The sequence below is a fragment of the Otolemur garnettii genome, unplaced genomic scaffold (genome assembly GCF_000181295.1).
Source record: "Otolemur garnettii isolate 467f Iridium unplaced genomic scaffold, OtoGar3 scaffold00019, whole genome shotgun sequence".
In the NCBI taxonomy this organism is placed as follows: Eukaryota; Metazoa; Chordata; class Mammalia; order Primates; family Galagidae; genus Otolemur; species Otolemur garnettii.
In genome coordinates, this window is record NW_003852414.1 from 27,668,265 (window position 1) to 27,692,891 (window position 24,627).

The following is a 24,627-nucleotide window of genomic DNA, read 5'->3' on the forward strand; positions in this document are numbered from 1 at the left end:
TTGAGCTATAGGTGCCGAGCCAAGTGATTTCTTTTTAAACATTTCTTATTAAACCAAATCTAGGCACCCCTTTGATTTATATATCTTACCTAGTTGGAAGAAAACAGGGTTGACTTCTGGCAGACATGAGGTCCTGGGGAGATGATGAAACCCTTCTGAAATGCTGATGGTAGCTACAATGTGCCAGAAATCTCAGGATTGGATGTTTTAAATGGGAGTGGGATGCATGGCATCTCCCTGCGCTATGGCCCTAAAGATCCCCTTTCCACCTGTCATTCGCTCTGCAGGGCACGATTGCGAGCTCGCTGACGTGTGTGCAGCTGCACAAGCGCGCGGAAAAGATTGCAGTGATGCTGGCGGAGCGGGGCCGCCTGCAGGACGGGGACCATGTGGCCTTGGTCTACCCGCCGGGTAAGTGTGCAGGCACGGGGCAGCAACAGCTAGAAAAGCGTCCTCCAGATCTAGCTGACCCAAGGACCGGACCAGGGTGTACTATGTGCTTCATTTGAGAAGTTTAAATCCAGCGGTATTTTCAAAGGCATTTGAATCCAAATTTGTTGTTGGTAGATGTTGGGGGTAGTTCATTCTTTAATATTGGTTAAATCTGTGCTAAATTCGTCATTACAAAGTTGAGTACAGAAATTGCACATTGAGGCTGATTTGGGTCTTGCACCTGAAAGCAGCAGCAGGGACTGGCTCAGCCTGCCAATGCCCAGTCCAGGGTTTATGAGGGAGGAGGCTGTTGCACGTGTTACCTGCTTGGGTCCGAGCTCTTGATCTCCTCTGTGCAGGGATAGACCTCATCGCAGCATTCTACGGCTGCCTGTATGCAGGCTGCGTCCCCATTACCGTTCGGCCCCCGCACCCGCAGAACATCGCAACCACGTTGCCCACCGTCAAGATGATTGTGGAGGTAACAGATGCCCGAGAGGGTCCTGGCCCTGTACATCTGGAGCAGAGCAGGACAGTGGGCAGGCTGCCCCTGAGGCTGCTATGGCTCCTGTGCCCTTGTGTGGGGGCAGATGGGTGCAGCTCCCACCTCCCTCCCTGGGACATACCCCAGAAGGACTTTGCTGCCAGCACTGTAAGACCTTCCCCCTTCCACCAACTAGGACAGCAGTGCATTTCTAAGTTACTTCCTTAAGATTTAGAAGTTTCCTGTTCATTTTTCAAAGTATGGATTTATTTTGATGTTTTTATGCTTGTGGAAGTTTAAGAAAATTAGGCTGTTTCTCCTGTTGGATGGAGGAACCACGGGAGCAAAATAGTCTGGAGGCAGAGTATGCCGATGTCCCCCATGAAGGATACTCTTTTCGTGGTTCTATTGGGCCACAGTGGACACTCCTGCTGGCAAATATCGTGGTGCCCCTGGAGTGTGGCCTCTCTGGTGGGACAGCGCTCACCCTCCCAGCAGCTACCTCAGTACCCTTTTCTGAGTGTGATCCCGGGGCTGTGGCTACTGCTCAGTCGGACTGGCCCTCCCCAGCCTTGGTTGGCCCCCAGAAGGAGGCAGTGCTCTTCGGAGCTGATGCTGCCTATGAGAGCCGTGGTCCTCAGTGCTCAGCATCTGCTCTCGTGCTCTGGTCTGCAGGTGAGTCGCTCCGCCTGTCTGATGACAACACAGCTGATCTGTAAACTGCTGCGGTCCAGGGAGGCAGCAGCAGCTGTCGATGTCAGGACATGGCCCCTTATACTGGACACAGGTCAGTCCTGGCACTTGCTAGGCAAGTTTGTTTGCTTGTGCAGCTGTGAATTTGGTCAGATGAGCTAACAGCTCTGTTTTGCTTCCCAGATGATTTGCCAAAGAAGCGGCCTGCCCAGATCTGCAAACCTTCCAACCCTGACACCCTAGCTTATCTTGACTTCAGCGTGTCCACGACGGGGATGCTAGCCGGTGTAAAGGTGAGCAGTGGGCTGTGGCTGACAGCCACATGTGGACTGCAGTGTGTAGTAGGCCCTGTGACATGCGGGGAGGGATGTGTGTGTGCACGTGGTCATACTGTGAGGTTTGTGACCATTTCAGTAGTTAATTAGGTAACTGTTTCTGAATGTTCTAAGTACTTTGTGCATAGACACTATCTAATTAGCGCGTCAACACTCTGGTCAGTCTGCACACTGCAGTTCCCTGTTTTTTCAAGTTGGGCTTCCTTGTAATGTGCCAAATTGCTGCTAAGTGAAGGCATGGATGACCTTTTTCCTGTCTGAGTGGAACCACTGACCTGTCACCAGTCAGGACCCACACAGCCCAGGTGCTGAGCATTGTGGAGCGGGAGGATTCCTGTGCCCTCTGTGCCCACCTCATGGAGCTCCGCTCTCTGTCTGTCTTTTGAGAGGATGTGAGGTGATACAATGAATTAACTGCAGTAGAAAATAGGCAATTTTCCACAGCCTTTTAAAGGAAAGAAATATGTCCAGACCATGGTGGATTAGTTCCTGTAGCACTGAGCCTCCTTGTGCTGGAAGAAGGGCATGTACTTTTGTTTATAATAGTCTCAAGGTCTTCAGAAGAGGAAGCTGTAATGGTGAACTTCCAGGCAAGAAAGACATGTTCACATGAAACAGTGACACCGAGACATATTCCTGGCAATTCCCTTCAATCTCAGTTATATACCCTAGAGAATCCAGAGGTGAATAGTGAGACTTTCTCCCAAACTTATAAAAGTTTCCTTGAACTTTTGACCATTTAATTTGTTTCATGAAACCTGAACTGAAATGGGTCAGTTAATAAAAACCTATAAGAAGCGTGAAGCAAGGTGGAGATTGTTTGGGGGGTTCTGCTCTGAGCAGATGTCGCTCTTACCTCTGCGGATTTGTATGCTTCAGGGATAACCATTTTCCCCCAACTTTCCATTTAATTTCAGCTTTTGGACAGAAATGTCAATGAGCATTCAGTTACATACCTTAAAAGTTGGGAGAGACAGATTTGTCCAGTACGCTATTGTATTTACTCTTTAGTGGGCATTATAGAGTGTCTGATTCTGCATAAAACCCATGAGTATGTATTTATATGTTTACATTTTTACAGTTTTACCTCTTTGACAGTAAAACTTTGAACTCTAGGGGCTCCTAACAGATCCTAGATAAACACGTGTTCAGGGTGGACAAGGAGGGCAGTCTGGGGACCCCAGTACTTGCAGTAGAATCATAACCTCCTGGGTTTCCTCAAAGGGCATCTTGGAACTTGTGGTGACTCCTCCCTCCTAAGTCTGACTTGGGGTCACCTTCCCTGCACTCTGCTCATGTTTGGCCAGTCCACGGACATTCACTTTAACATTGGCCAAAGCAAAGCTGCACTGTATGATAAATCTGCCCAAGATAAACCCTGCAGCACACAACACACTCCACACCCCAGTTAAGCTCCCTGCAACCTTCCTTCAGATCATTGGAGTTTGTGTTTTGGGCTTTTAGAAAACTAATTTTTTATTTTATTTTATTTTATTTTTTTGAGACAGAGCTTCAAGCTGTTGCCCCTGGGTAGAGTGCTGTGGCATCACAGCTCACGCCACTCTCCAATTCCTGGGCTTAAGTGATTCTCTTGCCTCAGCCTTCCAGGTAGCTGGAACTACAGGCGCCCGCCACAACACCCAGCTATTTTTTGGTTATAGTCGTTGTTGTTGTTTTGGCAGGCATGACCTGGATTCGAACCCACCAGCTTTGGGGTATGTGGCTGGCACCTTAGCCGTTTGAGCTATGGGTGCTGAGCCTAATTATTTATTTATTTAATTTTAAATTATTTTTTATTAAATCTATGTACATTGATGCATTTATGGGGTTCAGGGTACTGCTTCAATATATAGTGTGAAATTCTTACATTGAACTAAGTAACACATCCATCACAATTATACTCATTTCTTAATAGTTTTGAGATGTACCATTGCATCATCCACATTAGGTGAGGTACCCCCAAAATACCCTCCCTCCTGTGACATGCGGGGAGGGACGTGTCTGTGTGCACGTGGTCATACTGTGAGGTTTGTGACCATTTCAGTAGGCAACTGTTTCTGAATGTTCTAAGCACTCACGGTGGCCAGGTCTCCACCCTAGGTTCTCTCATTGCCCTTCCTGGAAGGGCAGGCATATGGCACCGCACATCTGCCTGGATCTATCCATTATCACCAGGCTGTGTGCTGGTCTGCTCACTGTGTAGCTCTGGGTGATGTCCTGCATCAGGCTGATGTGTGACATGTCTTAAAACTGAGACACGGTACAGGGCTCTGTGCCCCCTTTACTTCCTGTTTCCTCCAGGTTTGTTTGGCTAGAAACCTTCTGTGAAGAAATTGATTTTATTAGATATATTTTATAGTATTTTAAAATAATTCACATTACTTATTATTGCAAAAAAATAATTCCTGACTATAGTGTCTCTGTTACCAGGATGGGGGAGGGAAAGGTGGGGTTCCTCTCTCTGGCCTTGATGACAGGATGGGTGGGAGCCACTGTCTCACCCTGTGTGGTCCTGTGGTGGAAAGGGTGTCGGCTGGCATGAGAGGCAGGCTCCTAACTCCAGCTGCATTTACATGACCTTTGGCAGATTCTTCAACCTCCCCAAGCCTTCTCATCTTCATTGTTCAGACAGGTGGTTTGTCTGGCCACCTGGTACACAGCAGGGGCTGTGTCCACCCTGGAGATGCCCTAGGAATGAGGCCTGGTCTTCTGCAGAGGTGGGGATGCACCATCCACACCTCCTTCCATGTTGTTGTGGGGCCCCTTGTGCATGACCTGCTGTTCAAAGCCAGGGCAATGTCACTTCAGTCCTGGGGTGATCAGGTCCTGGAGGGCCAGAAGCCTGGAGTGGGGCTGACATGTTGAGAACGGGCACAGCGATGGGAATATCAACCCACACTCCCTACTGCCACAGGGCCCATGCTGGGCTGCAGGTGCCCTGGCATCTCTGGCTCTGAGAATGTCCTTGGGCATCTCATTTCAACCAGGTCCCCTGGTTTTAATGCATCCTCTTGCCTTTTGGATGTCTCTGGGTGTCACATCCATGCACTTAATGTGACCTTGTTGCCTCTTCGTGTTGCATTTGTACATTTAATGTCACCTTGTTGCCTTGCAGATGTCTCACGCAGCCACCAGTGCCTTCTGCCGTTCTATTAAGCTGCAGTGTGAGCTTTACCCCTCTAGAGAAGTGGCCATTTGTTTGGACCCTTACTGTGGACTTGGATTTGTCCTCTGGTGCCTCTGCAGGTGAGATTCCTCCTTCATATCTTTTTTATTTAAAAAAAAAAATCATACTTTCCCCTTTCTAAGCTTTCAGCCTGGCCAGGCAGCCGCCAGCATAGCATCTCAGGAGGCCCAGCCTGCAGAGCTGTCCTTTTGTGACAGGCCCAGCCCTTGGGGACATGGCAATGCCTGTGGGGTGTCCCACTTCACCCTCTGGAGCATCAGCCAGTTCTGAGGCTTCCTGGGAGATGTCTGCTTTGACTCTGCATTTCTCAGGCGCATCTGTGCCTTTCTGTCTGGTATTCATACCTGGCCTGGGCTTTCTCTTGCATCAGGAACATGGCAGATTCCTGTCACCTTCTGGCTTCTCCCTGAATATTGGTTGGCAGACAACGTCTGAAGTGTGTCTCTGAGGGGTGAGACCTTCTAGGGGTGCTGGAGCCTGGCTCACAGCTGGTGATCTGCAGATGTTTGTGGGATAGACAAATGTGTCTTGGCATTTTTGTTTCTGATTGTATGTTCATCATAGAAATTTTAGAAATATAAAATAATGTAAAGAAGAAAATAAAGCCATCAACAATCATATTACCTAACAGAGTGGTACCAATAAATACCCGCTTTTAGCACTTTACAGGCAGCGTTTCCATTCACATTTCAAACATCCATGATATTTGCTATGACAAACACTAGATGCATCAACAGCTTGCGTGCTGCAGCGTTTTGTCAGTTTTGTTTCAGCTCTACTTTTTCCCCTCTTTTTACAACGGGGCATTTTGAAACTAACACAAATATTATATGATTTCCTTCACAAATCTTTATGCATACAATTTTATAAATAAATGTATATTAGTATATTTATGAAACCGAGATGCTACACTATGAAATTGGTTATTCTTAATATCCTATAGTGGATTTTTTTCATGTCCTAAATCACACTTCTAAAACAAGTGATTTTAATGCATTCATATTATTAAATGGATTGATTGGATTAGAATTCAATCCTATATTTTTGGAAAACACTGGCCTTCTGATTAGGACAACTAAACTTTTTGAGGAAGCAAATAGAATTAAACAAATGAAATATTTAAGATTTTTGCCTTCATCCAAAATGGAGTAGCATTGTCATTTTTTTGCTGGGGAAGTACAGCATACCATTGGGGCAGCTGGCCACAGTGCCCTCAGATGTATGTGTCCAGTGGCAGGAGGGCAGAGTCCACTGTGCACAACTGCCTCTGTCAGGTGCCTGCATGCGACTGGCAACATGCAGCTGTAAAGCCATGGCCAGCGGTCAGGAGGCCCTGCTCTGCAGGCTGCCCACAGCCACACCCCCGATATCCAGAGGAGGTGTTTGTGGACAGGAAAGTAAGTTCTCAATGTGAATTGCTGATACTGGTAGAGACTCATAAGGGATTTCCAGGTTTTGATGAACCTTCATTTTACTGTTGTCTTTTGTGCAAATTAATTTAGACATCAGAAGATCACAGGCTTCTCTTGATTGCAACAGTAAAAATAAATGTATAATAGCTGTAATCCTCTTCATTTTCTGAAGTGCTCTATAGAAACAGATCCCAGAGGGCTTACTTCATAAAACCCAAAAGTTGGGTCTGACTAACACAAAAGTTAGAAATAATAAAAATGTCCCTTTCCCGTGCAGTTTGGTAGATCTGTGACTGGGTGGGGTGTTGCAGCTCAGGTGGGAGGAAGAGTACATCCATGCAAAGAGAGGTCTCGCAGGAGCCAGGCAGGTGTGGAGTGCAGGTGATCAGAGCTCTTTCCAGGACAGAGGTCAGCTTACTACCACACATTGGAGATGAGTCGTCTTATAAATGCTCCCATAGGCAATTTCATTGTCATGTAGACGTCCCAGGAAGCATACCTAGATGGTACTCACCTGTATACCTGGGCAGGTGACTGTAACATTATGGTAAGTATTTGTGTGTCTAAACATAGCTAAACATAGGAAAGGTACACTGAAAATTCAGTGTAACATAAAACCCGTAAGGCCCTGTGCAGGGCCTGCCCCAGGGACGGAGCTTGCAGGATGGTAAGTAAAGGGAGGGCCTGGACATGACAGGGCTGATGCAGACTCTGAACACACTGTGTACAGAGGTTACACTACATTTATTTTTTAAAAATTCTCTTTCTTCAATAATTAACTTTAGTTTACTATAAATTTCTTACATTATAAACTTTTGAATTTTAACTTGTTGACTCTTGTCAACAATAATGCTTAGCTTAAAACACCAACATGTTGTACAACTGTACAGACTTTCCATATTCTATAAGCTTTTGCCTATTTTTGAGTTTTTTTAATCTTTTACTTTTTTTTTTTTTTTGAAACAGAGTCTCACTGTGTCACCCTTGGTAGAATGCCATGGTGTCATAGCTCACAGCAACCTCAAACTCTGAGGCGATTCTCTTGCCTCAGCCTCCTGAGTATCTGGGACTACAGGTACCCGCCACAATGCCTAGCTATTTTTTGGTTGCAGTTGTCATTATTGTTTATCAGGCCTGAGCCGGGCTCTAACCCGCCAGCTTTGGTGTATGTGGCCAGCGCCCTACTCACTGAGCTACAAGGTGCCAAGCCTAATCTTTTATTTTTGAAACTTTGTTAAAAGTTAAGATATAAGCACATACATTGGCCAATACCTATACAGGAAGGGTCTCAAATGTTATCATCTTCCACTCCCTGTGTCTCATCCCACTGCAAGGTCTTCAGGGGCAGCAACACTCATGGAGCTGTCACCTTATTTCATGACAGTTACTGCTAGAAACCATCCAAAGGACGTGCCTGAGGTTGTTTCACATTTGACTTTTGTTAACAAGTAGGAGAACATTCTAAAGTAACAGTAGAAAATGTGACAAGGTGGACATGCAAACTGGCAACACAGCTGGTTGTCACTGTCACACGCTGTGCACACTGTATGTTGGGCTTTGGTTATTTTTTTATTTTCCTTTCTTTGAGACAAAGTCTCACTGTGTCACCCTGGGTAGAGTACCTTTAGCTCATAGCAACCTCAGACTCCTGAGCTCAAGGGATCCTCTTGCCTTGGCCTCCTAGCGTGCTGGGATTACTGGCCTAAGCCATCACACCTGGCCAGGTACTGGACTTATGCACAGCTGGCAGCCCAGTGTGTGTGTTTGCACCAGGGTCACCAGTGACATGGAGACGCATCGCCCTATATGTTACTCAGCCACAGTGTTGTTTGACGATAGAAATTTTTTGGCTTCATTAATTGTCTTTTAGGACTGTCACATGTGCGTCCATCATTGACCGAGAGGTCTTCGTGACTGTATTTTAAGAATAAGGAAGCTCTGTTTCTTAGTGTTGATAAAGGTTGGTACAAAAGCAGAACATGAGTAGTCAGCTTGTGTGTTAATGTGACTTCATGCCTTTTGATAGGTGTTGATATGTTTAGAAATAGCTCGTGTGTGCTGTGTGTACCCTTGAACCTGTGTGTGTGTGTTACTGAGTTCTGAGGCATCTGGCACCCACCTTCCTCTAAAACTGACTAGGGCTCAGGAACTGAGGAATGGCTGATTTCAGGGCTGGGACAGGATGTGTGCAGATGACTCTGGAACATCATTTTAAGCTGTAAAGTAGGGAAATGCTCAAAGAATGATGGGGCCATGTCAGAAGAGCCAGTTTGAAAGGGCTCCCACTGGCCACAGTGGGGACATTTTGAGCATCAAAATAAAGATTACAACACTCTGAATATGATACAGAGTGATCTAACTATTCAGATATAAATAAATGAACAAATCAAAAGCTTGATGAGTAGCAGCCATCCTCAAAATAGTTGTAATCTTAAAGGGGAAATGAGAAACTTGACAGTGCAAAGCCTGGACCATGTGATGAAAGTGAATGCCATGGGTAGAGTTGTGGCAGAGTCGGCCTCACTTGGCTAGGAGAAGATGATGCCATCAGTCCTGCGATGCTCTTGCCAAAGATGCTTAACTCGGAGCTCACCATGCTGGGTGTGAGGGTAGGGTGGGGGCAGTTGGCACAGCTGCCTCTAATCTTCACAGACCTCTGTGGGGAGAGGGAGGCAGAGAAGCAGCTCTTCTGGGCAGAGGACGCAGAAAGCTGACAGCTTAGACACAGTGTCTAGTCTGAGCTGACCCTCTTGCTACAAAAGCTGTAATTGGGACAACCAATGAAACTTGAACAGAGTCTGAGTTGGGATGGAAGAAATGTATCTGTTTTCTAAGTTTGATGGATTAGTTGGTTTGTGTACTTGGTTGTTGGAGATACCATCCTAGGGGTTGTGGGCATCAGGGCAGTGTCTCACCCATCAGATGGTTCAAGGGGGGAAAGTTACTTTGTACTTAGAACTCTTCTGTAAGTTTCTTTGTTTGAAAGTTTAAAAAATATTAATGCAATAGTTTTTGATTGTACTTCGTCCTAAAACTTTCTTTAGTCATAGAGAATTATTTATCTGAGAATCATTGATATAATGGAATCATCTCAAAATATTTTTTAAGATCCTAAGTTATTTTTAAAGGTATGTCAGCCCATATTCATGGATTGGAAGATTCAATGTTATTAATATGGAGCTTTTCCCTAAATTATTCTGTAGATTCAATGTAACCCTTATGAAAATGTCAGCATTTTTTTTTTTTTGGTGGAAATTGACAACATGATTCTAAAATGAATACCTGGTATAAAGGACCCACAATGTTCAAAACAGTTTTTAGACAGAATAACAAAGTTGGGAAATTCAGACTTTCACTTCAGAAATTACTGGGTAGTTACAATAACAAAATTCATGGCATTGGCATAGTGATAGAGTAGTGTGGACAGATAGATAATATCATTGAAACAGTACTGAGGGTCCAGAGATAAACCTTTATATTTATGGTCAGTTGATCTAACAAAGTTATTGAAGCAATTCAGTGGGGGAAAAGATAGTCTGTTCAACAAATGATGCTGGGAGAATTGGACATCCACATGCAAAATGGTTAATTTAAACCTTTACATAATATACAGGATTTATCTCGAGTGGATCACAGATATTAATATAAGAGCAAAACTTAATAAAATTTTAGAAGAAAACATAAGGATAAATCCATAATCTCGGTTGGGGCACAGAGTTCTTGGACATTGACACCAGAGGCACAACGCGCAAAAGAAATTCTGATAAATTGGACTTCAACAAAATTTAAATATTTTGCATACCAGAAGCCACAGTTAAGAAAGTGGTAAGCCTGGCAAAGATTCAGACGCAGGCAAGAGACTTGCATAGACGCCTCACCAAAAGAAGACAAGATAAGTGGCCAATAAACTCACAAAAAGATGTCCGCCCTTAATGGGAGGAATGCAAATTAAGACCACAGTGAGATGCATCTTTTCACCCAGTGGAACAGCCCCTAACCAGAAAGACAAGGTGATGCTGGAGTCGTATTTCTTGACTGCAAACTTGCACTACTGAGCAGCAGTAACCAGGGAGGTGGAAAGACTGGAATTCTCACATGTGGTTGGTGGGAATGTAAAATGAGCGAACCACAGTTTGGCGTGGTCTTCCAGATCCTCGTACATCTACCACATACTTGAGAGCAAGGGAAGATTTTTTTTTTCAAAGAAGCCTGAAGTCAACAAGCAATCTAAAAGTCAGCAGGTGGGTGGATGGGCAGTGTTGTTGCATCCGTGCAGTGGAAGCTGCCACGGCGTGGGGAGCTTCGGAAGCACTGTGCTGAGTGAAAGGAGCCACACTGGACAGGCCACGCAGTACAGTGTTGTTACGGGAAATGTCCAGGAAAGGCAAACCTGTGCAGAGTGGAGCAGTGATCAGTGAGGGCTGGAGATGGGGTAATCACAAGATTATAGATGGGCACAGGGATCTCATTAGGGTAATGGAATGTTCTAGAACAGTATTGTGGTAATTGTACAATTCTGCTAACTTGCTTAGAAATCTATCTTCAAATGTATGAATTTTATAATATCCAAAGTATACCTAAATGAAAATGGTAGTTTTTATAATAAAAGCATTTCACTAGGATAACTGAAATGTGTAGTGAGACCCAGGATCTTCAGACAGCAAGCCCACGAGACCACAAGTGCCGTGTGGCTGCCCTGCTGGGCGCCCAGGTTGAAGGTAAGAATTTCCAACTGTTTCTATGTTTTGTTGTGTTAATAATCTAAAATCATTGAATTACTAATGTGCAAATTGTATTAGGTGCCAGAATGTCTTTTTAATTATTGTTCTTTTCGAAGTTAAGATCTAAGCTAGAATAGCTCAGGTTCCAGAAATTCTCAGAGAATGTTTTTAAAACAAGGACTCTGGTTGTGAATAGGTCTGTTTTGTCTTAGGGTTATTTATGCCAGTGCCAAGAAACCAATTCTAGCTGACAAGTGCAACAGTTAATCAATGCTTGTTGGGTTGAGTAGGGTCAGGGAGAAAGTCATAACTGAGTTTTCTGTTGTCAGGGTTTATTAATTTTTTTCTTAACATTGACTTCCTGTTCACAGGGATGAGGAGGGAGGTGAAAGTTTAATTTTCACAAGTATATTGACACTCCCAAGCCTTGAGTTCCCATTTTATGTGTTAACCCTTCTGCTTACACAGGTCTTTAACCTTGATGCGTATTTGTGAGAAAACTGGTGATGGGCCATTTGTATAAGTTTGTTCATTTTGGATCTCCTTGTGATAGCGGGAGTGAAGTGAAATCCTGGGAATGGGACGGAATAAGTGAGAGGAAAGTCATCACAAGTTTTTTGTTGTTGAGATAGAGTATCACTATGTCACCCTCTGTAGAGTGCTCTGGTGTCACAGCTCACAGCAACCTCAAACTCGGGCTTAAGTGATTCTCTTGCCTCAGCCTCCCGAGTAACTGGTACTACAGGCGCCTGCCACAACACCTGGCTATTTTTTTGTTGCAGTTGTCATTGTCGTCGAGCAGGCCCAGGCTGAGCTCAAACCTGCCAGCCTTGGTATATGTGGCCAGTGCCCAACCCCCTGAGCTATGGGTGCCACCTCATCACAGGTTTTACCTGCACTGTTATTCTCTAAGACATAGGTTCAGATGGCATTAAGCATGTTTGGTGTCTGGCGCTGAAGTGTGAAGTCCTTGGTGTGAAAGAATAGCTGTTTAAATTTGAGCTGCAATAAAAAGCATGCAAGGAGATCTGCTGGCCCTGACTGGTGAGTGGGTTGAAGGAGGATGGTGTTGACAGTGGTGGCAGGTCACAGTGTCCCCTGGCAGGTGGCTGTGATCTGCAAGATATGCACAGTGCCAGGCTCATGGACCTCATGCTGTTACCTGGTGTACAAGCCCATTTTAGGTCCTAAATTATTCTTTTAAGGTAAAACTTTCCATTATTTGCATTTCTTCTTGCTTAATGTTGCCTGGAGGCTTCTAATCAGCTACTAAGGAAAGATTTAATTCAAAGCCATAACCAGAGAGTCTGTAGGCTGATTCTGAGTTCTAAGAGACTGAAAACCATGTAGTCCACGGCAGCAAGGCAAAGCATGGGCTGCCAGTGAGGCCAGTCTGTGTGGAGTGTGGAGCTTGCTTTCGTGCTGTGAAGGGGCTGCTGCCCTAGGGAGAGGCTGGGCTCAGACCCCCAGGTAGGATCCCCACAGCAGGTGAGGTGTGGTTGGTCTACTCAGCTGGGGCTGGATAGTCACCACAAGTGCATGAGAGTCCAGTGTGGCCCTGGGAGGTGTCACTGCAGCTGCAGATATGTTTGCTTTGCTCTCAGACCTTGGTGTGTGTATCCTGGAAAGTGATTTGGGGGATAATATGGCCTCAAGGTTAAGAAAACCACCAGGACGTGCTGGAAAGGTGATTATGTGCCAGTTATCAAAACTAGACAGAAACTCTGATTTTAAAAAGCCTCAATTCTGGATAAGACATCTGAACAAAAGTTGTTACCAACTGCAAGGGCTAGGCTGAATTTGTATGAAAATTTAGATTGATAGAATGTTACTTGTAAAAGTAGTTGTCTGACCAGGTGTAATTCTGTCTGTTACACAGATGTTTGTTGTAATATCATTTGATCTCTGTTGAATGACTTAACATAAAGTGATTTTGAAGGACCTAATTTCCGAAAGATAAATCTGACTGAAAATTTGACAGAATTTTGGGTATTATAATTATTGAAATGGAATCTTACTGGTTTTATTTACTATAAACTAACTTGTATGTTTCCATGCAAGCGCAAATCAAAAGCACCATGAGACGCCACATTATATGGCCATAGTAGCTGCCATCCAAGAATGGAAACAGTGGGTACTGATGAGGACATGGAGAAGTGAACCCTGGTCATTGCTAGTGGGAATATAAAATGGTGCAGCTGCCATAGAAAACAGTTGGGTGCTTCCCAGAGAAGTTAGACACAGAGTTACCATGTGACACAGCAGGGCTCCGGGTAGCCAGTGACCCAGAGGATACAGGTACACTCACATTCATGGCAGCATTATCTATAGCACCAGTGATGGAGACCAACAGTGTGTCCGTCGGTAGACAGATGAATGAGCAGAGTGCGATGACACCTGCTTTATAGATCCCCAGTCACAAGGTGGGGGAGGCTCTGCCCCAGGCTGTGACGTGGGAGAGCCTCAATAACGTGTTGGGTTAGGTGATCAGGACAGAGGAGGACAGAAGCTCCTGGGCAGGCAGATCGTGGGACAGGTAGAGGGGGTTGTGCCAGAGGGAGAAAGGGATTGCTGTGGAGTGGGTGGGGAGATGAAAGGTTCTAGGAATAGACTGTGCTGATGGTTATTCCTTGGTGTGAATATGATGTTCCTGAAATGTGTACTTAGGGCCAAAATAGTAAATTTTATGTTATATATGTTTTACTACGATAAAATTGTAAAAATTAAGACAAAAAATAGCCAATTTACAGCAGAGTAACAATGAGGACCAATATCCCCCCATGTATTTCTCCAGTGATTTTTTTTTTTTTTTGGCTGGGGCTGGATTTGAACCTGCCGCCTCCAGCATATGGGGCAAGTGCCCTACCCTTTTGAGCCACAGGTGCCACCCTATTTCTCCAATGATTAAACCCTTTCAAAAGGCCACAGAAGCTGCCGACCACTGCATCATCATCCCGTGGCACCTCTGGGGTTCTGAGGCCTTCTTTGGATGTCACGGTCTGTGGTTCAATTCCCCCCCCCACCCCGATACACACACAGTGTGAGTGCTGTACTTTTAGTGAATAATAAAAAAATCTGCACATGTTGGGTACAGTTTTTCCTCCAAATGTTTTGGGTCTGTGGTTGGTTAAAGCTTTGGGTACAGAGTTCACAGACGCAGGGGATGTTTCCTTCCCTTTGAGGGAGAGTGAGACTCTGAAACACAGGAATGAGGGAATGGAAGCTTGCTCCAAAACGCCCTCTGTCATGTCCCCTGAAAAATAGGTTTTACACTGAGAGTGCTGTTTGAAGTAGATATTCTTAGCAAACTTAATTTCCTTATCTTTTTTACTAGTTGGATTTTCTTTTAAGCAGTTTTGAAAATTTTAAGATGACATTGGCCACTTCTAGAAGAGTTGGCATTAATAACAGAATGTAATGTTTAAGGAAGACTGATGTACTATTTTATACATGAAATTTGTGTAGCTAGAAAATCCCTTTTATTTAAATATTAAGAGGTGATTTATCTAAGATATTTCATTATAGTATATGATAGCTATTAACGTTCACTGATAGTAATGAAGCAAAAATGATTGAAACTACAAAAATAGTTTTTGTAAATACTTCATTATTTCAAATTCATATTTACCCATCCACTAATCATCAGAATTAAAATACATAATCTGTCATTTTCTCCATCTCTCTAAATTTGCTCTCTAATATCAAAGTAAAATCAGAGAATGATTATAATTTTTATAGTTTTTTGAATTGTTTTGAGCATTTCAAGTAAAAATACAAACTTAAAAAGTTTGGGTGACTAACTTTAATTGTCATAGTTTTCTTCCTCTTGCTCTGGATGGCAGTTTCTAAGCCAGGGCAGGCTGGCTTTCTCTCAGCGGCTGTCAAGTACATATTTTGGGCTCTGTAGTCTCTGACCACTCAGCTCAAAGCCTTGGAAGGCGTTTACACCTGCCTCTGGTAAAACTTTAAGAAAATAGCATGTATGGTTTGCCAGCTCCTGTTCTCAACTTTCAGACCTTTGTACCAAAATTTGCTCCCTGTTTTTTCTACTGTGGAAGAGGATCCAGTTTGCCAATGTAGTGGCTCTGGGAGCCGTTGTGACCTGAGCATGTCACAGTGTTCAGCAGTTTAAGGAAGTGCTCACAACGGTGCTGGCTCCGCATTGTAGTCCCTATAGTGTTTGTGAGTGTCCAGAATGTTTTCATAAGCTCAGTTTCATCTGTGGAGCTGGCTTACTGCCCTGCCTTCCCGAGACACATGGCTGTCCCCAGCCATCCCTGTCCTCAGAGTCAGTGTAACCCTGTTCTGCCCCATCCCACAATGATGGCTGCCTCTGTCTCCACAGCGTATACTCAGGCCACCAATCCATCCTGATCCCACCCTCCGAGCTGGAGACCAACCCTGCCTTGTGGCTTCTTGCTGTGAGTCAGTATAAAGTCCGGGACACGTTCTGCTCCTACTCAGTGATGGAGCTATGCACCAAGGGACTGGGCTCGCAGACCGAATCCCTCAAGGTAAGCAGCTCCCTGCCTGGCCTCTTGGGTCCATGGGGGATTCCCATTCTAAAGGGGTGCCTTTGTGGGGTTGATCCAATAGCAGTATAATCTACTATCACCTGAAGCTCACAAAAGTGCTTCCATAAGAAAATGTCTTTTTAACATGAATATTTCCCTAGTACCACAGTAGTAACAAGCCAAAGTGTAAAATATTTTGTTGACGTCTTTCATCCCAGTAGATCCCTTGGGACTTGACAGATCCCAAGTTTATCTTTGGTCAGTTATGTTCTTCAGGGCAATTAGCATTATCTGATACTGGCATTTAAGTAGATAGGTTTTAATTTAGCCACTCATTTTTATTTTATTTTCTTTGAAGACCTTGATTTGTCTGGACCTAACCAAAATTCATTTTACAATTCAGTGAACAGGGTTGTGTTTTTATTATTACCATTATGTAAGAATAATATTTCCCTCCATGTAAGCCAAGGACATTTTGGCAGATACATTTTCATGGTAAATTAAGTAATCCCAAATTTTAAGGAAATAGGAGAGAATAATCACTGGACCTGTTTGATTATATTTCACCTTCTCTTCACTGTGTGTCCAGACATGTGGGTCTTCATGTTTATACAGATTGTATTATGTGTGTGTGTAAGTGCACACAGATTGTCCCCACACATAGATACATATATACAGACTGTGTTGTGTGTCTGAGCACACACAGATTGTATGTGTCCTCTGTGTGATGACACAGAGATTGTGTCCACACGTCTGAGTGTGAGAGCACACTCAGATTGTTACACAGATGGTAAGGCTGTACCCTTATCACTCCTGCATTTTGTCCCCCCAGTGCCTTAGGGCTCCACAGGGAAACAAAATGCAAAATAACTACTTTGATATTAAAGGGCATAAATAAATTGTGTGATTATTTTAAGTTATATATTTATATAGGAATAAAATTATAAAGCATAATTATTACTCATGTCCACCCATGAAAGCGATTGATTGCATTTTCATGAATTTTCCCTGTTAGTACATACGTAAGTAGCCAAAATAAAATATATAACATAATTCAGGGGCTATGAGGCATTTGACTCATTTAATCTTCAAAATGATTTCTCTGAAATCAAAACCACTCTTGTCTACATTTAACTGATGAGGAAACTTAAGTTACAGGGAAATTGAACAATCTTCCCAGTTTCTTAAGTATAATAAACTTGGAGCCAAATTTGGAATTTCTGGTTTCAAGCCTGCGGTCAAACCTGCAAGCTACATTGCCTGTTGGACACGCACATGTGTAGATGTATGATTTGTGTTGCTGAGACTTCAAGTTGTCCTTTGTAAATGTGTGTGCACAGTCACATTTATGTGCTTAACCTGAAGTTGTCTTGAATTGTGCCTCTCACTTGCTCAGGGCCTTGGCCAGTCATCTGATACCCTGAGACTGCCTGGGGACCAAGTGATAGAGTTGAGCAGCTGCCCTCCCCCAGTGGCTCTGGGCTTGCTCACCTTCACATCCCAGTGCTATTTGTGCCACAAAGTTGTTCTCCCTCAGCCATGAGAGCTGAGCTTCACTCTGAGCTCCTCCCCATGTAACCCTGCTGTTGTCAGCTGGCAAGCTTTGGGGCAGAGAGTGAGATGTGCACAGGGACGAGGACTCACCTGTGACCCTTCAAGTCTGCTGGGAGCTGCTGCCATGAAGCTATATCAGGGTCTCACATTCACATCCTGCATCTCAAAGCACAGGTGTCTCTGTTTCTGTCCAGTGACTGTGACCCTTTGAGTCTGCTGGGAGCTGTCTTAGGGTCTCATGTTTGCACCCTGCATCTCAAAGCACAGGCTTCCCCGTTCCTGTCCATGTGTTCTTGCACACCCAGGCTCATGAGAACACATCAAACGTGCCTCCTTTGCAAACCCTGCCCTTTAATTCTCTTGTTTTTCCCCATTTTTCTGTTTGCGGTTCTTGATTTTGCTTCTTGCTATTATTTAAATGTTTATAATGACATTCTTAATAATTTGAATATCTGTATGATTTTTTTTTTCCCACAACACCCTGGAAAGGTTTAATAGCACAGATTTGGGCAGCCCTGGAAATGAATAGCCAGGCTGAGTTTGCTGATGTCCATGTGGGGCTTAGGGCGGAGTTGTCCCTGGGTCACATGGAGCCCAGCACCCTGATGGCTAACTCAGTGTCTCTGTCCTTACTTCTAGGCACGAGGACTGGACTTGTCCCGAGTAAGGACCTGTGTGGTTGTGGCAGAGGAGCGGCCTCGAATCGCACTCACACAGTCATTCTCAAAGCTGTTCAAAGACCTGGGCCTGCACCCACGAGCCGTCAGCACCTCCTTCGGCTGCAGAGTGAACCTGGCCATATGCTTGCAGGTGAGTCTCACATCAAGATGTGCTGGGTCCACATAGGCCGCTGTATGTGACAGGGACACAGCACAGAGCTGCTTAGGCACTTTCCTCGGCTGGCACTGAGCTACATGTAGAACATCTTTTAACCACATGCATGTAATGAGTGCACACTTGTCTCTTTTTTAAAAAATTATAATCTGCCTTTGTATCCATTATTCATGATGCACTTACTGTCCTAGAACATGGTAACTTTTGCAACAGGAATAGCAGTTCACCCACACCTCTACTGTCAGACTTTTTAAAGAGATTGGGCAGTAGACACCATGACGAGAAACCCTGTCCAGTCATTTGTCCATTTGCGTAGTGAGTCTCGTGTCTGTGAAGGAAATCTTGCCACATCCAGCAGGTGGGGGTTGCTGCTGTGATGGCAACGTAGAAACAGCAAAGTTCATCCTGTGAAGTAACTATATATTATAGGTGAGCCAGCTCCAGTGAGATGGCCTTGCATTAACCACGGCTAGAAAGTCATTGTTTTTTTCTTTTCTGAACTCTAAGGTAAGATATGCCAGTCCTTAGAGAGCATTATGCCAGTTTAGGCCTTCCTGAAGGAAGGAAAGTGAGGGCCAGTGGGGAGCCCCACAAAGTTGTTCCTCTAGCTCTTCCCAGACTAGCTCAGGGCAGGGCTGTGGGATCTTTCCCCCGAATACGCTAAGGGCCAAAACATGGTTCCCAGCAGGTGCTAGGAAGGCAACTGGCCACCGTGTGTCACCTCCTCTGCCCCTCTGTTCCCAGTCCCAGTGGGATTGCTTTAGGTTGCCATCTGGATGAGGCTCAGGAAGCTCTTGGTCAGTTTTCTTCTTGCCATTCAGTTGCATGGACTTAGCTGCTACATGAGAGAAAAGCAGGAGCCTCTGCTCCTCTCACGAGGCAGGTATGAGGAGACAGCTTCAGAAAAGATAGTTACAAAGAGGTTTTTTGATTTTCATACAGAAGGTGTCCCTTCTATTTTCCTCCTGTTTGAATTAGCTCCACTTAAAAGTATACACTACTAAGTTTTTCTCAAGACTCAGGTAAACTTTGTGCTAGCATTAAAATTAATTCACTTTTCTTAGCGGTCACTTGAGAAGTTAGATTTATCTTGAAATATTGATGTTTTCCTTCCTTCCTTTTATCTGTTCTGCAAATGTCTATAGCCATCTATTTAGGAGAAAGGGGGAAATGCAGAAATTGACTTTCTAAATAAATGCCACTCGTGTGATATGCTGTCTCCTGCTAGGGGTGGGGCTTTCACTCAAGGACAAGCCCAGGAGAAGGCTCTTGGCCACTATGATGCTTGTTCTTCTGTATTTTTCTCCTAAACATTGTGTAAGAGGTGAAGGGAAAAGAGCAGAGAATGGTCCGTTTTGAACCAATGGCCCTGAGCACCTGCTGTTGTTGGAGTCCTACAGCACCTCATTAGGCAGGGCTGTGTAGACCCAGAAACACAGCAGGACACTTATGTATCTTCATTTACTTTTTCATTTATTTCCCGCCACCTGGATCCAAAATGTTTTAAGGTGGTACATCTTAAGAAGGAGTACATCAAGTAGAAAATAAACTATAAATAAAAAGAGGTAAAAGAAAAATAAGAGTAAGAAAGTGACACAGAGTTAAGAATGATATGAAAAATCAAAATCATGAAAACGAAGATATCCCCTAAATTCCCAACTTTGCACTTAAATGTTTCAAGGCATTTAGAAATTTACAGTTTTCACTTTGCCGCACCAGAATTAGTAATGTATGTGGAAACAGTAGGGATGCTTGGTACAGCTGATAAATTGTGTTCTCACAGCACTATCTCCCAGTCGGAGTGGCTGTCTGTAGCTTGACTCTACACATTGGCAGAGGACAGCCCACTCAGAACAAGGAGGAATTCTTACCTCCACAGCAGAGATAGCTAAGTAGAGAACATTGTCTGGAAAGGAAACAGAGCCCCAGCCACATGTGGCAGGGCTTCCTGAGCCTTTGTGCTGGGGACAGTGTTGCCTGGTCTTGGGGCAGCTCCTGTCATGTGGTGAGTGGAGGTGGTTCTGCAGCACTAACATGCAGTGTGTTCCTCATGGCATCACGTGCAGTTTCACCAATGCTGACTTGGGACCCACAGCATTTCTTAAAAAACATCTGATAGGCTTGGCACCTACAACAAAAATAGCCAGGGGCTGTGCCTGTGGCTCAAAGGAATAGGGCTCTGGCTCCATATACCAAAGGTGGCAGGTTCAAATCCAGCCCCCGCCAAAAACTGCAAAAAAAAAAAAAAAAAAATAGCTGGACATTGTGGCAGGCACCTGTAGTCCCAGCTACTTGGGAGGCTGAGGCAAGAGAATCGCTTAGGCCCAGAGTTTGAGGTTGCTGTGAACTGTAATGCCATAACACTCTACCAAGGGTGACAAAATGAGACTCTGCCTCCAAAAAAAAAAAATATCTGATAGATGAAATTTCAAAGTACACAGAGAAAATTAGGGATTATTTCTACTTTGCAGACATAGTCAGCACCTTCCACCATCTTCTCAAGTGTCTCTCCCCCTTGATACGATTTTACGCAAAGCTGCTTTCTCAGGTGATTGTGCATAGTTTTGCCTCCTGACACCTGGGCTCACACTCTGCTTTGCCTGAAAGGGACTTTCTACCACCTGCACACGGCAAAGCCTCCCTCTCTCCAGGTCCTACTGTGAAGTCTTTTCTAATTTCTCCAGCTGCAAATATTTTCCTTCCCTGAACCCCATGGCACTTCCTCCCTCCTGTTTTACACATCTTGCCACATTTTATGGTTATTTATTTAAAGTCTCTGTCTCTTTTGCTCTGTAATAAAACACTGTTCAACTAAGGACTCTTCAGCATTCAGGGGCTCTCACAGTCATTTCTGATACTGTATAAGTTATGTGGAAGCACTGGAATCTGACCCTTTACCTGCTAATCTCGTGTGTGTACAGAAATTAAACACATACTCAATTAGAGTGTAGCCTCCTGTGCTCCGAGTACATGGCACTAATTAAATTCCTCTGAAAGGAGCCCATGGTGTGAATCTTAAACTAAAAACTCAGAGCATCATTTATAATCTCCTCCTTGCAAATAAACATCAAGGATTACAGATCTTCAATAACAGAGGCCTTCTTTACCAAACGCAGTGGATACTTCATTCAGACAACATCAAGTTAGAGCTTCCTACACTTATTAACAATAAAGTTCAGCCGTTTCATTCAGAGATGAGAGAAATTAAGGCCCAGAGAAGTATAAGTGGACCATCCTAATCGACAAAGCTAAGAAGTAAAAGTGCAACAGAATCTACAAGTATCAGCTCTTTGTTATTCTAAGGAATGACTTTTCACAGAATCTTTAGCTATAAAAATGACTTTTAGATAATTTCAACTTCTTGAATTTGTGATAAAAGTGAACATTAGAAATAATCAAGTTATGACTTTTATCTAAATAGCTTTAACAAAAATTTCTCCCAGTGCTATTAAAAAGTATCTGTTGGGGCTAGGCACAGTAGCTCACGCCTGTTAGCCAAAAACTAACTGCAAAAAAAAATTGTCAAGGTGGTAAATTGTATACTTTGTGTATTTTACCACAGAAAAAAAATCTGGGGAAAAAAGTAAGTAAACTAAACACTCCAATTAAAAGGCAGAGAATGGCAGACTGAATAAAAATGACTCAACTACGTGCTGTTTATAGGACATGCTTTAAGTGCAAAGGTACTGAAGTGTTGTAATGCTGTGTAAGGTCAGCATTGGAGGACTGCTGTGGCTGTATCAGACACCCTGGACCCAGAGCATCGCCAGGGAAGAAGATGCCCATTTCATGATGTTGAAGGAAGGAATCTTGAATGCACGCATACCCGAAAACTGAGTTTCAAAATATGTGATTAAAGAAATAAAAGAGGAGAAAGACAAATTCACAGTCTAAGATTTTTAACAGTTCTCTCAGTAAAAAATCAGGCATATGGAGGACCTGAACAACATTGTGGCCTAATTTGATCTAACATTTAAAGAACACTATTCTCAGGTGTGTGGAGTGGTTTGTGTTTCCCTATGCCCCCCAAATATGTTGAATTCCTAATCCCCAATGTAACTATATTTGGAGATAGGGTCTATAAGAAGGTAACAAAAGGTAAATGAGGTCATAAGGATGAGGCCCTACCCCTGTGGGGCAGGCATCCTTGTCAGAAGAGGACAGGACACGAGGACTTATGCTTTCTGTGCACCTGTGTAGAAGGACCACATGGACATGGAGAGGTGGCTGTCTGCAGGCCCGGAGGAGAGCCCTCACCAGAACCTGGCTACACCAGCACCCTCATCTCTCACTTCCAGCCTCCAAGAACTGTGAGAAGTGAGTGTGGTTTAAGTCACATCTGTAGCATTCACTGTGACAATCTGGGCTGATGAGGACAGCAACAGAATTGATATTTTTCCCAAAGATACATCAAATATTTCCCAGGAAAGGCTATAAAACAATTCTCAATGAATATTAAATTATCATCCTTACACAGAATATGTTCTCTGGTCATAAAGAAATTAAGTTAGAGATCAGTAACAATAAATGGCTAGAAAAATCACCAGAAGTTTGGCAACTAACATACTTCAGAATAAGCCATGGGTAGAGAAATCACAAGATAGATTAGAAAATATTTTATTTTATTTATTTTTTTTTTTCAGAGGCAAAGTCTCACTTTGTTGCCCTTGGTAGAGTGCTGTGGCATCAGAGCTCACAGCAACCTCCAGCTCTTGGACTTTTGTGATTCTCTTGCCTCAGCCTCCGGAGTAGCTGAAACAAAAGCCCCCTGCCACAATGCCCGGCTATTTTTTTTTTGTTGCAGTTTGGCCAGGGCCGGGTTTAAACCTGCCGCCCTTGGTATATGGGGCCGGCGCCCTACTCACTGAGCCACAGACGCCGCCCAAGAAAATATTTTAAATAGATTGTTACTGAAACAAAAAATACTGAATTTTGTTGGCTTCAGTAAAACAGTTTACTGAATTTCTAATTTTATGTTAGAAAAGCAGAAAGTATAAGATCTGTTAACATTTTCACCTCAAAAATCTAGGAAAAATATATTTAAAACCCAGTGTTGAAGAAAGTAAATGAAAATGTGAAAATAAATAGAAAATTGATAAACATTAAGAAAAAAGTCAAAGATTGATTCTTTACAAAAATTAGTAAATTTATAAGGCACTGATCACTAAAGAAGAAAGCCTGACACCTGGGAAGGTGTGAGGTGACAGGCAGGACTGGGCTGCCTTTGGGGCCATGTCTGTGGCTTGGGGACGTGGGTCAGAGCAGCAGTCAAGGAGAGCTCCAGTCAGCTTCCTATGCAGCTGGGCCCAAGGTGTGGATTCATCACACCGCCCAGCAGCTTCTCTCTTGGGTATTTACTCAGGAGTAACAAAAACATGTTCTTCCACAGACCTGCACGTAAATTTTGATGATCACCAGGAATTGGAAATAATAGGTGCCCATTAGCTGAGAACAGACGGGCAAGTTGTCACATGTTATGCAGTGGAATGCTATTCCCTGCCAGCAAGGGGAAGGAATTCAATGGGATATATTCCATGTGGGGGAAAAGCCTGGTGAGAAGCTGTTCCATGTAGGGAAGGAGCCTGGTGGGATGCTGTTCTGGGCAGGGAAGGAACCTGATGGGAAGCTGTTCCATGCAGGGGAGGGAGCCTAGTGGGATGCTATTCCCTGCAAGGAAGGAGCTTAGTAGGATGCTGTTCCGTGTGGTGGAGGGAACCTGGTGGGATACTGTTCTGTGCAGGGTGGAGCCTGGTAGGATGCTGTCCCATGTGGGGGAGGGAACCTGGTGGGATGACTTTGTGTGCAGGGAGCCTGGTGGGATGCTGTTACATGCAGGGAGGGAATAGGCTGCTCATTTATCAAGTATCATGGTTGTATCTCAGAACAGTAGAGTTTTAATTTATATGATATCTTGGATAAGGCAAAACTATAGGCACACAAATCAGATCAGCATTGCTGGATGCTCAGGGTTGGGAAGGGAATCGATTGAAGAGGCAGCAGGACCATTTAGGAGGTGATGTGGTTTTCTATGTCTTGATTGTGTGTGGCAGTCACATGACTATTTGTCAAACTCAGCCAATCTGTACACTTGAGGGTGAACTTACTGGTGTAAGTTATACCTAAATGCATAGAGAGAACACACAAGTTATAGACACCAGGATGGGGGAACCAGACTTACTCTCCCCTGATACAAGCAAAGAATGGACAAAACATAGCAAGACATAAGATATCTGGTAACAAAGAACAGTGATCCCTGAGAGGGGTGAGGCCTGCCCTGTGAGCTCACAGCCTGGTGAGTTTCTGGCCAGAAAACCCAGGAATGGCCCAGTGAGCTCCATGAGCTAAGCGCCTGGGGAGATGAGGGTGGCTGGAGGTCAAGGGGCTCATGCTGAAAGCTCAGAGGCTCTTTCATGTTATGCAGCTGAGCTCTGATGAGCACGCACTAATTCAAGCTTCAATTC

General features: G+C 44.1%; 1 protein-coding gene across 2 annotated transcripts in view; it reads left to right on the plus strand.

Annotated features, from left to right (window-relative positions):
- DIP2C (disco interacting protein 2 homolog C) overlaps positions 1 to 24,627 on the plus strand; it is a 132,708-nt gene that overhangs the window by 77,547 nt on the left and 30,534 nt on the right. For both annotated transcript variants that reach the window (XM_023511377.1, XM_012803352.2), the window contains 7 exons: positions 288 to 411; positions 792 to 913; positions 1,592 to 1,703; positions 1,793 to 1,902; positions 5,060 to 5,190; positions 15,610 to 15,778; positions 17,972 to 18,142. In XM_023511377.1, the coding sequence (XP_023367145.1) occupies positions 288 to 411; positions 792 to 913; positions 1,592 to 1,703; positions 1,793 to 1,902; positions 5,060 to 5,190; positions 15,610 to 15,778; positions 17,972 to 18,142 (939 nt within the window). The remainder of the gene's footprint in view (positions 1 to 287; positions 412 to 791; positions 914 to 1,591; positions 1,704 to 1,792; positions 1,903 to 5,059; positions 5,191 to 15,609; positions 15,779 to 17,971; positions 18,143 to 24,627) is intronic.